We start from the raw sequence: 18,317 nt of genomic DNA, 5'->3' as shown, positions 1-18,317 counted from the left end.
TTCCCCTCCTCAGACATTGTCTCTATCTTCCTAGCCCCATCTCTCTTTCTACTGATGCTACCTTTAACTCAGTGGTTCTCAACCTGTGGGTCGCGACCCCTTTGGCGGTCGAACGATCCTTTCACAGGGGTCGCCTAAGACCATCCTGCATATCAGATATTTACATTACGATTCATAACAGTAGCAACATTACAGTTATGAAGTAGCAACAAAAATAATTTTATGGTTGGGTCACAACATGAGGAACTTTATTTAAAGGGCCAAAAGGTTGAGAATCACTGCTTTAACTGATTCACATCAGCAAGGGACAGCAAAAGGTAGAAGGCCCCTAAGGAAGCAAAGATACAGCATCTAATTCCTAACAAGGAACACGGTCATGGGGTGCAGGGTGGGGCGAGGAGAACCACAGTGTTACCTCTCTCCTCATGCTCTATCACAGTGGTTCTCAACCTTCTGGCCCTTTAAATACAGTTCCTCATGTTGTGACCCAACCATAAAATTATTTTTGTTGCTACTTCATAACTGTAATGTTGCTACTGTTATGAATCGTAATGTAAATATCTGATATGCAGAATGGTCTTAGGCGACCCCTGTGAAAGGGTCGTTCGACTGTCAAAGGGGTCGCGACCCACAGGTTGAGAACCGCTGCTCTATCAGAACCAACAGCATCTTTGGAGGGATTTCTGTGCCCCCAACAGGTCTCATTAAAAAATAAAACAATAGTCAGAGTTCAATCCAACAACAAAAATAATGGTAAACAAGCCTCCTACACTGTGAATGTCAAGTGAATGATACAAATAGTAAGTGTTAAAGCATCTGCAGAGGAGAGAAACACTGATTTTGGAAGGTCAAGAGGCCTATTTAAAAAAGAAGTCCAAGCCCAGCGGGTGTGGTTCAGTGGATTGAGCATTGTTCTGTGCACCATGGGTCAGGGCACATGCCTGGGTTGCGGGCTCGATCCCCAGTAGGGGATGTGCAGGAGGCAGGGAGTCAATGTTTCTATCTCTCTCTCCCTCATGCTTCCTCACTCTAAAAGAAAAAAAAATCAATAAAAATATATATTTTTTTAAAGTCCAAAATTGTAAACCACAAGACAGCCAGGAACGTGCCTGGGCAAAATGGGACATAGTAAAATACTTGTAGAAAATGATTTTGCTAATCTAAGAACATTCTTTATTTTGTAAAATTGATATCCTTGATTTCATGTTTCATTTTTATTATTTTGCAATGGTCCCTGCTGTCAGAACTCTTGGGAACGGTGCTCACTCTATCCTGTGTGCCTCTAGCTCCCGTGTCAGCGAGCCTATGATCTTAAGCAGAGCCACCGCCAGAATTCCTTCTCACCTTGACCTTCCAGGGACAGTCATTTTTTGCCCCAACTATAGCAATTTCTGGTTTTCTGTTCTTCTTAAATATTAAATCATAAACTCTACATGCACTCAGGATAGCCAACTTCTGCATTTTCACCTCCCACTCTACACTAACTGGGTGTTTACACCCTTTTACACCCACTGCTCAGCTGGATTCCAAGTTACTGATTCCTCTTTCCTTCTTTTAAGGGACTGCTCTCGGGCCAACATGCTCCCTTAAACTTTCGGTGGCCACTTGTATGTTTCCAAAGGAAGAAGTGGCAGCTGGGGGCCATTTCTCAAAGCTTTCAGAGCCCTTTTCCTTTGGGACAATGAGTCACCTCCTTTTCCATCTCAACTTAAAACTTTCCTTTCCCTCTGAAAAATCAGAACTTTCTTAGTATCTGCTGGCTAAATCTCTAAAAGGAAGTGATGAAGGTTTTGGCTTGAATCATTGACCGGAGTAACCCTGAGCAATCAGTAGGAAGTGATTTCTGAGCTTTTCTGCTTCACCTTTGAAGTCAATGCAAGAAATCATCATCAATGGGACTTGGATCTGTGTTGAGCTAAGACTTTTCTCTCCACACGCCCTCCCACCAACTCTACCCCGGGAAGTGGCTGAAATTGGTAGGGAAGGGGTGTTACCTTTTTCAACCTCCCAAACCTCCCAAATATGTAACAGTAATAATGGTGAGAAGGAAAAGATATAGGCATTGGGCTGAGGCCTTATTTGGGTGGGAAGACGGGACACAATGCAATTTTGTCCCTTTCCCAAGTCTACTCCATCCCCCTCCCATATAATCTAATAAATGTTGGGAAATTGACTGCATTTCCTTCTATCTTTGTCTCTTTGTTACTCTCTAAAGAGCACTTTGGAGAGGAATAGAGGAATCTGTCTTCCTCGCCCTTGGTGAAACCCACCCATAACCAACAAAGGTTTGTTGACTAGGTATCTGTGCTGCCATAGATAGCCCTTTTCCTTTGGGACAAATGAGTCACCTCTTTTCCATCTCAACTTAAAACTTTCCTTTCCCTCTGAAAAATCAGAACTTTCTTAGTATCTGCTGGGCTAAATCTCTAAAAGGAAGTGATGAAGGTTTTGGCTTGAATCATTGACCGGAGTAACCCTGAGCAATCAGTAGGAAGTGATTTCTGCCTCCCCAAATCTTGCCTACGGCATCTATACAACCTGAAAGATCAGGGGAGTCAAGTGGTACCAGGAGGGATCTCAAGCAGAGGTTACCATGTTCATCCAGGAACCTCTATCAAGCCTTCCCTAACATAGTCTTTACTGGGTTAGAAGGATGAGGCTGAGAATTCAGAAGGTAAAGCAGAACAGCCCTGGGATTATGGTTATGACCAGTAACATTTGAGGAGGGAGGGGCGGGGGTGGGTAAGAGTCATGCAGCCCCATCTCCCAAAACACTTTGCTAGCATCACTAAACCTCCATCCCCCTCCCATATAATCTAATAAATGTTGGGCCTTCACCCAGGAAATTGACTGCATTTCCTTCTATCTTTGTCTCTTTGTTACTCTCTAAAGAGCACTTTGGAGAGGAATAGAGGAATCTGTCTTCCTCGCCCTTGGTGAAACCCACCCATAACCAACAAAGGTTTGTTGACTAGGTATCTGTGCTGCCATAGATATGGTCAGGTTCTTATTGAGGTTCACTGTTCATCTATCTCTCAATTTTCCTTTTGCTGCTGGTCTAGGTGTTGGTCTGTGCAAGTGCTAACACTGGAAATAGTTTTGCCCTCTTAATTTTCCTCCTTTTCCCAGCAGCTGCTCCCCTGTAGAAAGAAGATCACAAAGTACCCACCTATATCAGTTTCCTAGGGTTGCCATTATCAAAGTACTACTACCAACTGGGTGGCTTCAAACAGAAATTTATTGTCTCAGAAGTTCTAGAGGCTAGACATCTACATCAAGTTGTCACCGGGTCATGCTCCCTCTGAAACCTGGAGGAAAAACCCTCTCCTTCCCTGCCTCTTCCTAGCTTGGAGGTTTGCCAGCAATCTTTGGTGTTTCTTGGCTTATAGGTGCATCACGCCAATCCTCCGTCTTCACATGGTTTTCTCTGTGTCTCCCTCCACACTGTCTTCCATTTGTGTATGTCTGTGTCTGTGTCCAAATTCCCCCATATTGGATTAGGGCCCTCCCTTAAAAACCTCATCTCAGCTTGATTAAATCTACAAAGATCCTATTTCCAAATAATGTCTCTTTCTGAGATATGGGGGATTAAGACTTCAACATACAGCCCAGCCGGTATGGCTCAGTGGTTGAGCATTGACCCATGAATCAAGAGGACATGGTTCAAGTCCCGGTCAAGGCACGTGCCCGGGTTGCAGGTTCTATCCCCAGTAGGAGGCTTACAGGAGGCAGCCAACTGATGATTCTCTGTCATCATTGATGTTTATCTCTGTCTCCCCCTTTCCCTTCTCTCTGAAATCAATAAAAACAAGTTTTTAAAAGTTAACATATCTTCTTTCAGGAGACACAATTCAACCCATAACTCCATCTCCCAGGGTTATTGGGACAATGAAATGAGATAATGCTTGGAAAGGACCTAGCGTAGTGTTTGGCACCTAGGACATGATCAATCAATAAGTACCAGCTGCTAACATTAACATTACTCTTTGCATTATTACTACTTAGTCCTACAGGATTTCTGCCCATAGCATCTTTGTTAAAAAGGCTTTATAAAAAGCCTTTATGGCAGTCAGGTTTCAAAGAAGACTTCAACTATCACACAAAAATATAAACTCCAAACTCCTTGGGAAAAGAAATAATTGTGACAGTTGACTGGGTAGTAAATTGTAATGTTCTTTGTTCTATCCACTGAGCTCTGAAGCACTAAGAAAGATGGCAGGTAGAGCTGTGTAAGAATCAGTCAAGGAGGTCCTCCAAAGAATGTGTTGACAACTGAATTTCTAAGTTCCTTTGGTTTGCAGGAAAAAAATGTTATTCTCTCCCTACCTACATTACCACAAAAACATATGTAAATATATATACAGTTGTTGTTTGTTGTTGTTGTTGGTAATCTTCAATCAAGGATATTTTCCCATTGATTTTTAGAGAGAGTGGAAGGGAGGGGGAGAGACAGAGAGAGAAACATACATGTGAGAGAGACACATAGACTGGTTGCCTCCTGCACATGCCCCAACCAGGGCCGGGGATCCAGACTGCAACCAAGGTACATGCCCTTGACTAGAACTGAACCCAGGACCTTTCAGTCTGAGAGCCATGCTCTACCCACTGAACCAAACCAGCTAGGGCTATGCTTATATATTTTTAAAATAAAAGTCTGTAAAGGACAGTGGATACACATAGCATTAGAAAACCAGGAGCCAAAGAACAAATTCACTGACTGCTAATGGTCTAAAGAGAAGTGAGTTCAACTTCAACAACAAAAAGGTGTCCACCCTTAGTTTTAAAAGGTATTTCAGAGTTTGGCTACCTCCCTTGCTGTTCACCAGTGACCATCCCTCACAACCAAGGCGCTGCTGCCACCCCGGCATGTTTTCTTCAGCACTAACAAAGCTTGTTTTGATTTGGGCCTTCATGGGACAACAGAAGGTAGTGTGTTTACTACCCTCAGCCCTCACTTACTTTGCTGTCATTTTCCTACGCAAACAGCATTCCAAGCCTCATCAATCCTGGCTGCCAAACACATTGCGTAATTTAGTACTTACTTATCTTGACCTAACTAGCAAATTCCCGGTGCATACCCATCTTGCTTTGGCTTGTTCGCTTGGTCTTTGGCTGATCTTCTGGAACCACCTGGAACCTACTGTCCTCGAGCAAGTCTTGCCCTGGATTTTCTTCTTTACATGTAAGGACTTGATACAGAATAACCTCAAACGTGCCTGCAAGTCAGTCCACAGGTATACAAACAATAGGTCTATGTGTCTTTTTTTTTTTAATCTTAATTTAAAAAGAGAGAGAGAGAGAAAGGCCCAGCCTAATATTATAAAGCCAAACTGCTTTGCAGCTCGCAAACCTTTCTGACTGACAACAGTAGGGTTCGCCTTTCCCAGGATTGTGGAAGTGGGCCTTCCTGTTTTCCACAATAGAACAAACTGCAGGTCATGAGAACAACGCTGTGCTGTTCTACGATTTGTGGCAAACTGGTGACAATGAGACACCAGATTTCTGTGCGTCTGTCTCCTGGGAAGAGGTGAGCCTCAAGGTCTTGACTATATGCCACACTGACCCACACTTTGGCATCCAAGACCCTAGGGAACGGGCAGCCTGCATGGAAAATGGGAAAACCTAGACTGCAGGTCACTTTCTGGCTTCACCCGCCAACTCTGCTCAAAGAATAGCAGAGCTCACACCCATCTGAGTCTGCTGCACTTTGGAGGGCATTTACAAACATTCCAAAGACACAACTTCAGTGTTTCACCTCTGCTTCCATAAATATATGTCTTTTGAAGCCCAAAATTTGCCAAAGCCAAAATCACTGAGTTATTGTTGAATTACGGGTATTGAAAATGGTGGATGAAGTGTGGGTGTGTTCGAAAAGGAAACCAGGAAACCCTAGATCACTCAGATGGCTGAAGAACAGTAGCTGGCTTTCTGGTACCTTTAAGAGCATTAACATGGTCGGTGTATGTAAAGACTCTATGAAGTACAAGAAATTACACCTTCTTATCTCTAGAGCAGCACTTATTAGAGTAAGGAATTGCTTGATGTTTAAGGAGTGTATCAGTTCTATTTGTCTCCCTCCAGTTTCTACGGAAGCTCTTCCATCGTACATAGAAGAGCATCCTGCTTCTAAAGCTCGGAATGCACAGCCCTTCAGTGAAGAGTAAAGAGTTCTCCCATAGAGAATGCTAATCTGGGGTTACAGCTGACATTTGGTTCTGCTGAAAGAGTACAGAGGGTGAGGCAAAAGTAGGTTTACAGTCATGGGTATGCAAAACTGTGTATTCTTACATTATTCTTCTTTTAGCATTGTATTATTTTCCGTACAAACAACTTTAAACCTACTTTTGCCCCACCCTGTCCTTTTGTTCAAGTGACATCACATGCATTTTACTCTATCACCCGTGTATCATTTGTGACTCACTTGACACCTATTTACTACGTTAATGCTCTTCACATAACCTCAATTTTGTAATCTCCCAATCAAGGTAAATCACTGCCATGAATTAGTGTTATGAGGCGCTTTCATGAAGTTACCACCTGGACAAACACACGGTACGTAAGTCTGACCGACCGACGGGCTGTAGAAGGCAGCAATGAACTAGACTGTCCTCATGCTATGCTTTCATGGAAAGTTTTCGCTAAAACTAATTCATGATAAAATATGCTTCAGAAATGAAATGTTGTCTCTTTCCAGCATAAAATGTTCATGGTCTTTACAGACTTTCCCAACGATTTCAAATTCCTTCAGGTTTTCTTTAGATGCATAAACAAGTTATCCAAAAAATTAGCCATGTGAGTGGCAAATTTATTTATGACAAGCCTACAATTTTTCCTCAAACCACAGTGACTCCCATTATCTACCACATTCATACTGAGATGTGTTTCCAGGTGGCTTTGGGCTCTGGTGAAAACACTACCATGTAAAACTTTTATGAATTCTTGACTGATACTGAAGACTCCTAATTAAGATGCAGACCCAGAACAAATAATTCGCAACCTGGACAGAAACAGTGGTAAATTTGGTAAGACTCTGGGAAAATATTTTACAAAAAAGATCAACATTCACATGAGTCTAGCACTCAAAAAATGAAATCATTAGTTAAGTGGATGCTTTCAATATTTTACATGTTTCTAATAAGTCAACTAAGACCTCATATCATGGTGCCACTTAGTCACAATAGAACTGAAAATAGCCATCTGGACACGATTAAACAGAAAATATGTTTTCATTACAAATATCTTCACAAGTTTTACATATTCTCTCTCTTTAGTATAAAGAATATTTTAACACCCAATTCTTAACATGTAATCTGAAGGTTAATACTTTGAAGTAACTTATTCATTTCTTTCTAAGTTGTGTATTTTTAAAAGGTCATTTGACATAAATTAAATCAATAGTCAATATCAATTCTAAATTCAACACGTAGAACCAGGTCATCCCCCCACTTAAAGATGAAAATGAAGGGAAATTAATTCATATTCTAACTAAAGGAAATTCAATTATTAATAATTATTAATGACAAACGTTTATGATCTCCTTACCATATGCCATGCATTTCTGGTGATTCAATTAATCTCACCAAATCCAATAATGCGGGTGGCTATCACCCTCATTTTACAGGTAACGAAATCAAGACACAAAAATGCCAGGTAACACATATTTACTAAATGCTTAAGCCAGGTTTGAACCTAAACAGTCTAAACTACTTTCTTTGCTCTTACTAGTAAGTACTCTAAAAACAACCTCTCTGTTTTCTAAGAGATAGTAATTTTCACTTTTCTTATTAAATTTATTGGGGTGGCATTGTTTAATAAGATTAGGTTTCAAGAGTACATTTCTATGATATATGATCTGTATATTGCACTGTGTATCCACTGCCCAAAGTCAAATAATCTTCCCTCACCATATATTTGGCCCCCCTTTACTCTTTACTACCTCCCCTAACCCTCTTCCCCCTGGCAATTACCATAATGTTGTCTGTGTCTATGAGTTCAGTTTTATATCCCACATATGAGTGAAGTCATATGGTCCTTAGCTTTTTCTGACTGACTCCTTTCGCTTAGCATAATATTCTCTTGGTCCATCCATGGTGTCACAAATGGCAAAATTCATCTTTTCTTCTGGCTGAGCAGTATTGCATTGCATATATGTACCACATCTTTTTTATCTATCAAAGGGCTCTTTGGTTGTTTCCATGTCTTGGCCCCCGTGAATAATGCTGCAATGAACATAGGGTTCATATATCTTTGCAAATAAATGTTTTCACATTTTGGGAGTAGATACCCAGAAGAGGGATTGCTGGGTCATATGGTAAATCTATTCTTATTTTTTTGAGGAATCTCCATACTGTTTTCCACAACTGGCTATACCAGTTTACATTCCCACAAGCAGTGAATGAGGGTTCCTTTTTCTCCACTACCTCTCCAACCCTTGCTATTACTTGTCTTGTTGACAATAGCCATTCTAACAGGTGTGAGGTGGTATCTCATTGTAGTTTTGATTTGTATTTCCCTAATAGCTAGTGAAGTTGAGCGGAGGACCTGAACAAACACTTCTCCCAAGAATACATACAAATGGCCAACAGACATATGACAAGATGCTCAATTTCTCTGAGATGTTTAATTAATTTTTTCTAATTGTTTACTCTTATTTAAAACAAAAATGTTCATTATTAATTTTTTATTGACTTCATTTTTTAGAACAGTTTACGATTCACAGCAAAATTGAGGGGAAGATAGAGATTTCCCATATATCCCTACTCCCACATGCACAGCCTCCCCCATTATCAGCATCCCCCTCTGTAATATTGTGATTATAATAAGAAATATATACTTGGTCTTCTTTCCAGTCCTGAAAAAGGGCTCCTAAAACTCTCGGAATTTTTTGATTGATAGGAGTACCTTTTGTCATTCATTCGGAGTCCCTCTAGAGCACACCTACATTTATGCTTTAAAGTGACTTAGGGTGGGGCACCTGGATAGGGACGGGATGTGTCCGATCACCAGAAAGACCAAGTGATAAGAGGGTAGGAACTTTCAGTTTCAAACCCCCACCTCACCTCCAGGGAAGGGTAAGAGCTGGAGACTGCATTCAAACACCAGTGGCCAATAATTTAATCAACCATGAGGCCTTCAAACCCCAAAGGACAGAGTTCCAAGAGCCTCCGGGCTGTGGAGCACAGGGAGATGCTGGGAGAAGCTCTGTGCCCCTTTCCGCATACCCTAAGCCTTAATGCAGCTCTTCCACCTGGCTGTTCCAGTAATCTCTAAGTAAACTGACTAATATAGTAACTGAACTGGTTTCCTGAGTTCTGTGCTCTGCTGTAGCAAACTTAGTGAACCCAAAGAGGGGTTGATGGGTACCTCCTATTTACAGCCAGCTGCTCAGAAGCACAGGTAACAAACTAGGCCTGAGTTTGGCATCAGAAGTGGAGGCAGACTTTAGGACTGAACCCTTAACTTGTGTGGCACCTGGTCATTGTCTGCTGAGAAGTGGAGGACTGATTGGTAGTACTGAAAAAAAGCCATCGTACCCACCAGGCTGGTACTTTTGTAAGAACTAATGTGCCTACACTGACCTGTCATCATCACCAAAATCCAAAGTTTACATTACAGTTCACTCTGGGTGGTGTACACTCTACGGGCTTGGCAATCTGTAATGACTTGTACTCACCATTATAAAAACACTCTGTCCTCCACCTATTCATCCCTCCCTACCCTCTAACCCAGGGCAATCACTGATCTTTTTTCACTAATCTCCATAGTTCTGCCTTTTCCAAAATACCACAGCCACGTAGATAAAGAAAGGGAGTCTACGGTACAGTAACCTCAGGTGGTGCTCTGACCTAAATTCCTAAGCTGGCAGGTCACAGTGGGCAGTCACGTCCCAGGCATACAGCTTCTTCAGTAAAGGCTTATCTTTGCCCCCGGCAGGTCCTGTCCATTGTTTCTGTATATCTAGGTTAACACACCTTTGAAATGCCCCCTTTCCGACCCCTCGTTCCAAAGCACGAGATCACATAACTATCCCATAGTTCAATCGCTGCCTTGCTTTCCTCCCACCTCCAGGTAATTTCACTTGCATCCTCTCCTTAATTTCTAATGCATAAAAGAAACGGCAAAACTGTTGTCATCCGGAGCATTTGAGAGCTTGCTCCCCAGCATGTCGTCAGTCTGGGCTCTAAAATAAACTAACAAAATTCTCTGCAGGTTTGGATGTTTCTTACATCAACAGGAAGAATCAGAAACCTTTTCAGATGGGCTTCTTTCCCTTAGTAAGAGACATCTATGCTTCCTCCATGTCCTTTGATGGCTTGATATCTCATTTCTTTTCAGCACTGAATAATTTTCCATTCTCTAGATGTACTGCGATTTATTTATCCATTCACCTACGGAAAGACATCTTGGTTGCTTTCACGTTTTTTGGCAATGAGGAATAGAGCTGCTAGAAACATCTGTGTGCGGATTTGTTTTCAACTCTTTGGGTAAATACCAAGGAGCACGACTGCTGGACTGAATGGTAAAAGTGTGTTTACCATTTTGTAATAAATCGCCAAACTGTCAGCTGTACTATTTAGCACTCCCCCCAGCAATGAACAAGAGTTCCTGTTGCTCTACACTCTCTTCAGCATTTGGTGTCGTCTGTAGGTTTTGGCCATTGTTATAGGTGTGTAGGATTATGGTATTATTGTTTCCACTTAAAAAAAATATTTTTTTTAACCCTGGGCATTTCCACACAAGGACATTTGTAAAATTGTTAATGGTTTATTTTAAATGAGGTCTTTAAAGTCCTCTGAAAATGGATGTAAGCCAATAACAAAAATACCTTTTTTAAAATTGATTTCAGAGAGGAATGGAGAGGGAGAGAGAGATAGAAACATCAATGATGAGAGAGAATCATGGATCGGCAACCTCCTGCACGCCCCTACTGGGGATGGAGCCCACAACCCGGATATGTGCTCTTGACTGAAATCGAACCCAGGACCCTTCAGTCCGCAGGCCAACACTCTATTCACTGAGCCAAACCAGCTAGGGCAAAGATACTTATTTTTGAACTAGAATATTCATTTCTTCTACAATAACTTCATATTGAAACACTCTATTTTTTACAAGCACCCAAAAAAACCATACAAACATTTTTTTTTCTTTAGCTATAGTAAAGAAAAAAAACTTGTTGGTTGATAGCATGTCTTAGGCAAAAGTATTACAGTCCACAAAATTAACTGCAGAGAATTTTAAAAGTAACGAGGGCTCAGGGTAGATACCAAGATTTTATCCTCAATGGCACTTTTAGTTAAAATGACCATTACATGCACTTATTTTTCCTTCACTTTTACTTCTTCCATTATCTGCATGCTAGGGGGGAGAATGAAGCTACAATCTGGCACAGAGAGATGAGAGGCACAGTGGCCCTTCCTCACTCACTACTTGCTGTAAAACCAAACTGACAATGATGAAGCACCTAAATCAACTATAAACTGTGCATCAGAGACACCAGGAAGAGCTGCAATGTATCTCTATGGAACATGGAAAAAGAGTCTTCAGAGCATGCACTATAGATACAAACATATTCATGTTTTCACCCATCATCTTAGAAAGGTGAAAGACAACAAGAGATCCCTTCAGAAAAGAAAGAATACTGGTTTCAGAGAGGGAAACCTATCTCATTACCAAGCTTTTGTTTTCTAAGTCACAGAGATACCATAATGCCTGGGTACCTAGTCTCCGGCTGGAGTGGTCTCTATTACATGACTTGACAGCAAGAAAAAATATAAGATAGGTTATCTCTATGAAGCATCTCGCCTGATTAATGCTACCCAGGGAGACAGATTACACAACTAAACAGCTGGCTAGGAGCAAAGCTAATGTGGAACACACCCACCCTTTTCAGGTCCTGTTACCAAACGTCAGTTAATTAATAAGTGAGCATGCCATCTGAAAAATGACAAATCCAAGTGGTCATACCTACATATTTTACCTCAAAATTAGTCTGAAGATTTGGTTAATTCTTAGTCTTAGTCTTTACTCACTGGTATTATATGGTACAGTAAACTCTTAGAGCCTTAGCCTCCATCCATTTAAATTCACCATTTTGAGATCAATTTTATTTCTACTGAATAAGAATGTGTGGAAGCCATGAGTAAGCACATCATATATCCCAGTGAGATTATGATGGCTCAGTCTGAAGCAGACAGTACATTAAGTAAACTACTAGTTATAGGTTTTCCTCTTATGTCCTTCATAAACTTGAGCTACAGATTTGCTTGTGAATCCATCTGCACAACTGAGAATTTCCCCTACTTCGCTGTCCTCCAGAATCAGCTTTGAAAAGATGGAATTAAAGATCTTTTAGCTCCAGTATTGTGTTCACATCATTATAAGTAATAATTCCCTTCGTTAAGGACCCACATCATTCCTCCAATACAGAGACAAGAAATAGATGTGGTGTGTGTGTGTATCTAGATAGACATTTCTTCAGAACAATAACAAAAATCAGAAGACTATCACATCTTTCAAGATCTCTTTCATTCACCCAGCCTACTCTTGAACTTAAAAGAATTATCAAAAGAAAGCTACCATGGAGCCCTTGATTACTTATAGATATCGAGTAAAAGACTGGACCTAATGGAAGCCAGATGATACATAACTGATATGTTTCATCAACATCTAGTCCAGGCCCTCATCTTTTCTTGCGTGGATCACTCAAGTAGTCTCCTTCCAGATTCATCACCAACTCATCACCCACAAATATCACTTTTCTAAAACACAGAAGTGATCGTGTCATATGCCAGCTGAAAATTCTGCAACCGCTTCTCACTGGAGCCTACAGAATGATTCCAGCTACTCCATCCTCACCCTCAGGACCTGGTCCCATGGTGCCACTTCAGTGCCCTGAGCTCCCCCATCTTTATTCCCTGTGACTGCCCAGCAGGCGCTTCCTCCCTTCTTTCCCCTTTAACCCTCACCACAGGGGGGAACCTCCACACTACCAGGGCCCAAATCAATTGACATTTCTGGGAACTGGACTTGCTGACACCACACTGCCCCCAAGTCCACTCATGCTCCTGACTCCCTGTCCACACTGCTCCTGCCGTCTCGGGGCTGCTACTTTTACTGCAAAACTGTCTTTCTGGAAGCCGGGGGCACATGCTGCTAGTACTTAGCTCAATAGCTCAAGGAAAAAGATGGACAGTCAATGTCTTAATAAACATGTGATAGAATGAACTCTAAAACTTTAACTAGGAATTAATTTCCAGGAAATAACACATGATTCCACTCCCATCTGCTGTTTCCTAAGTGTGTGACTTAGGACAAGGGTGTTTACCTCTCCACTGTAAAATGGGAACAACAATGCCCACTGGTCACAATGAGAAGATCAAGAATGGGAAGGGCCCAGCAAGACACAGGGATGGGATGCAGCACCGTGAGCACCACGTCCTCCCCCTCCACCTCTGCCACCTCCTCCATTTCTCTCCCTCCTCCCCCTCCATCTCTTCCACCTCCTCCATTTCTCCACCTCCTCCCCCTCCACCTCTGCCACCTCCTCCATTTCTCCACCTCCTCCCCCTCCACCTCCGCCACCTCCTCCATTTCTCCACCTCCTCCCCCTCCATCTCCTCCACCTCCTCCATTTCTCCACCTCCTCCACCTCCTCCATTTCTTCACCTCCTCCCCCTCCACCTCCTCCACGTCCTTTATTTCTCCACGTCCTCCCCCTCCCCAAGTAGCCGCCTTCCATCAGGAGAAGTTGAAGTAAACAATGAAAACCAGGATGTCAGTAATAATAATTCAGGTTGAAGAGGTAAGAATTTCAAGGTAAAAAATGACAAATGAGGGCAGAATGGGGCACATGGAAGGTCACCCTAATGCAGGGGTCTCTTTTGACAGCAAGATACTTAGACGGGCAAGGATTATGAAAGGCGGACTGGTGTGGTCCCTGCTGGGCTCCTGACTCTGCTCCCTGGAGCCCTTCCACTCCTCCGCCCTAAAAGAGTGGGAGGCTCACTTCCAAGTTCTCTTCAGTTCCTCCCATACATCACCCTGCAACTTCCCCACTTACAAAAAGCCAGAAACCTTTGGGCTGGCTAACAGGAACATAAGATTAAGATGAAGTCAGAATATTTGAAACTGGGGCTGACTCTCCAATTCCAAGACCTAATATTAATTAAGTCATCAGCTGACCAGGTTTAGAGTAATACACCACCCAAGGAATATGTAAATTGCTGCTTTCAAAGGAGTTTGCATTTTAAAAGCTCCCTTAGGAATCTCACTAACATCTCCCCTCCCCCACACTTTCCCTAAAACTACAAAGCAAAGGAGGGTCTCTTTTTAAAAAAAAAAAACAAACACAAAAAACAGCAAATCAGGATAAACCTAACATTTATAGACTGAAGCCTATTACATACTTTTCTGCAGATTGCAAAGGATTCAGAGGAGGGAAGAGGCCCAGAGTACCTCTGTACAAAGGATATTCTCTAAGAAAGGCTAGGAAATGGGTGTAAACTGTAGGAACAGAGCAGGGAACAGAGGAAGTATAAGGCTGGGGGAGGTACCTCTAGCAGGATCTTGAAAACAATAGTCACTTACAAATGCTCTTCCCCACCATTCCCAGCTAACAAGTAGCTTTAAAGGCCAGGCTCAGCTTTAAGAGGCCCTCGAATTCTAGAGGAAAAACTTAAGAACCAGAACTTACCCAACAAATAATCAGCAGTCAAAAACTGATCTACCATCTCTAACCATATCTCATTACCTTAGCAATTCCCACTCTCAAAAACATCTTATCCTCAGGGCCTCCCCACAAAAAAGGAATGCTGAGTCTGCAACACACAGTAAAGATGATAGAGAGTAAACCCCTACAGGATTCTAACTCATTCTGCACTTCTCAGCAGAAGTCTAAGCATGTCATGGTGGAAGGTGACATGCTTTGAAAACCCAGGCAGACCACATGTTGCCGAGTTAGAGAACAGAAGAGCACACTTCACAATTGGCCATTCCTGGTCCCAGTAAGCACCAGGATTTTAGTTCGCATGATGAAGCTGACCAAGAGGTAGCTTTGGCACGAGCACCATTTATTAATGTCTATAGTGTCTACCCTCTTACAGCAGGTACATGAGCCTTTACAGCACTGAGTTTTGATGTGGCTTCTGCACATCAAAGGAAGAAGCACATCCTTTTTCTCTTTTTTTTATTCAATAAAACCATGTTCTCAGCACCCGATCAGTCCCAGGCTCTGGAGATAGAAAAATAAGTAAAATACTGACCCTTCCCTCCAGGCATTCCCTATTGATAGTGTTTTGCTAAACTCATTTTCTCCTATCTATTTACATTTTCACTTATTAGCATTTATTCGTTCAAGCAGGGCTCACACAATTTCATGCTATAAACTATACCATTATTCCTTCTCTAAATAAGCATTTTGTTAACAATTATCTAAAAGCAACTACCTGTTGAGGAACTGTGCTGAACTAGATTAATTTAAATGCAAAATGTGTCCTGATAAACCCAACTACCGTATTTACTGAGTGAGATCTAAGTCTCTGGGGCAACACCCTTCCCAGGATTCACACCAACAAAATCCTCACCTAAAAAAAAGTTTTAACCTCACAGGCCTTGAGGTTTGATTTTTACATCTTAGACCAGTGATGGCGAACCTTTTGATCTCGGCATGTCAGCATTTTGAAAAACCCTAACTTAACTCTGGTGTCGTGTCACATATAGAAATTTTTTGATATTTGCAACCATAGTAAAACAAAGACTTATATTTTTGATATTTATTTTATATATTTAAATGCCATTTAACAAAGAAAAATCAACCAAAAAAAATGAGTTTGGGTGTCACCTCTGACACGCGTGTCATAGGTTCGCCATCACTGCCTTAGACGAACCTAAATGAATAAAGTAGCAATCGGGCCTGAAACCTTGTCAGAATGTTTGGATGTGTATTTCCCCCACTAGCTCTACTCCCCTCCTCAAGTTCAGTATTGAAAAGCAATCTTTCAAATAGCATTTTCCTAAAATACTTGATGTCATTATGTTTCTACCAAGTCGATCTGGGATGGTTCGCTTTGGAGGATCGTGGCATCAGGCTCCTGATGGTGGGGGTCAGAGACCTGGGGTGCAGTCTGACATTGTCAGCTAATAAGGTATGCATGCCATTGGTCAAGTCACTTTACCTGACTAGGCCGAGAGATTGAAAAATCCCTTATTTTAAATACAAAAATGAAGGAAGTTGTGTCTTTTTTAAAAAAAATCTTAGTAAGAACAGAGAAAGGCAACTATTAGTGTCTTGATACAGTCCCCCAAAGATGCAGTTTTCTATAAACACTTGGATGACAGCTTTCTCGTGTAAAAGGAGTTCCTTCCTTTAAACCTCGTGACTTTCTCCAGGCACGTAAAAAGGAGAGGTAACCCATGTCTTCCAGATTTTAGTAAGGGGCAATTCTGATGTTCAAAGTTACCCCAAAGGGAAATAATACTGTATAAAGAAATGGACAAACATGAGCATAACCTATTCGAGATGATCTTTACGCTCTTTCCCAGCCTTACACTGAACTAGTTCTGTAAAAAGTACATATTTTCTCTTCTCCTGCATCTGCCCTTTGAGTAGCAGCTCTGAGCTTCTCAAGCCCCACCCACCTCTTAACTCCACCAGAGAACACTCTGCTGCAATTGACCCAACAGCCCTGGAATCTGCCAAGGAAAGGAGAATAAATTTTCCGACAGTGCCACCTGCCAACCCTCCCCTCCAAACAACCCTGAGCCCCACTTACATTTAAGTGAGCCCCTCCAACTCTCCCCTCCCCAGCCTATGCCCTAGTAAGGACACCAGTGATGTTATCAAACCCATTTTCTCAGTGACTGATAATTTAGTGAGATCTACGCAAGAAATAAGATAAGCTTTCTGCTCGTTGGCAACTTTAAAAAACAATCTGCCACCATAACTTTCAAATGTTCATTGGGTTTTCTGGGATTTCATTGAAGGACTATATTCACTAGCAATGTTCAGAAAATGCAAAGACAGGCGGTTTTATATTTTAAAACATATACATTGTTTACAAAATATCAGAGAGTGAGCGGAGCAGACAGAAATCTTTGACAAACCCTCTCTGATTCTCTGTACAGTGACAATCCTAACACCAATGGACCCCTGAAAATGGAATAACCAGGACCTCGAGGCAAAAAATATTTTGGGGGGGGGGGGGGGGGGGGGGTGAGAGAGCTATCATTTATTGAGCAACTACTATATGCCGGGCAATACCCTGAGTACTACATATACATCAAGTTAGCTAAATCTCAAAAAAACTAAGAAGAAAGGCTCCTTTGCCTCACTTTTCAGGTGACGAAATTGAAGATCAGAGGCACTGAATACCTTGGCCATATAATCAGTCGATGGGAGAGGTGAGATTTGACAGAGGCTAACACTCACCCTAAAGCCTAAGAGCTTAATTACTATGCTAAAAAGGATACATGCTTCATCATCCCGAAAGGGGAGTTTCTCTCTCAAAACTATACCTTTCACTTGAAAAATTAAAGATCCCAGAGTAAATTCACAGCCTTTTCTGATGATCTACACAACTGCCAATTCCAAACCTTTTAAGCAAAAATTGACTTTTAACGTGTATATTAAGGTGTCTGACTCTCAAAATCCCCACCCAGGTAATGCGTCTACCTGCCTACCAACAGCTCCATCAAAGTAAATCTAATACCCCCAGGCATGAACCCTCCTCGAGTAAAGCTCCCTTCTCCATGAAGAAGAACTATTTTTTCAGAAATTATGCCAAGTCCAAGGGCGGTTTGAAAACATTACTGGACATTTCAAAATACATGACAAGACATTTAGCAAAACAAGTCCCATTGTTTTTAGCCCCAAACATGTAACAACAAATACCCTGTAAATCTACAAGTTGAAAAACTGCAAACACACTAAGTGAAGTTGGTGGTGGTGCTGAGTAAGGCTACGGTTGCTCTTCTCTCCTGGCCAGACAACAAATGGTGAAGAGATAAACATCAGTTAACCTCAGCCTCTTCCCAGCTCCAACTGTGACAGTACAGCAGCCAAATACTAATTATTTACATTTACTCTTTGAAGGACTCTTTCCAGCTTTTTCCACCCCAGCTTCCCAGCAGGTGTCCCAGATTAGACTGTGGACTACCCCCCGATTGTTTAAGAAATATCTTTGATGTGATCTGTGGCTGGTTATTTTTTAATTAGGGTTTGAAATCCTATACCCTGTGCATTTAACCCCCTCAGAACTGGAGACGGAGAAGGACGACTCCCAGGTGCGGGCTGGCCAGGTCGGCGCGCGCACAGGGAACCC

At 41.9% G+C, this 18,317-nt stretch overlaps 1 protein-coding gene across 3 annotated transcripts in view; it reads right to left on the bottom strand.

Moving 5' to 3' along the window:
- SASH1 (SAM and SH3 domain containing 1) overlaps window positions 1–18,317 on the bottom strand; it is a 299,036-nt gene that overhangs the window by 150,228 nt on the left and 130,491 nt on the right. Inside the window, exon 1 of one of the 3 annotated variants that reach the window (XM_014531308.1) lies at window positions 18,229–18,252. The exons of the other annotated variants lie outside the window; for them this stretch is intronic. Within the exon in view, the coding sequence (XP_014386794.1) occupies window positions 18,229–18,237 (9 nt within the window). The 5' untranslated portion in view covers window positions 18,238–18,252. Of the gene's footprint in view, window positions 1–18,228; window positions 18,253–18,317 lie in introns of those variants that run through there. 3 annotated transcript variants of the gene reach the window in all.

This window comes from Myotis brandtii, unplaced genomic scaffold (assembly GCF_000412655.1).
Source record: "Myotis brandtii unplaced genomic scaffold, ASM41265v1 scaffold8, whole genome shotgun sequence".
NCBI classification, from domain to species: Eukaryota; Metazoa; Chordata; class Mammalia; order Chiroptera; family Vespertilionidae; genus Myotis; species Myotis brandtii.
This window is presented reverse-complemented; position numbering and strand designations above follow the sequence as displayed.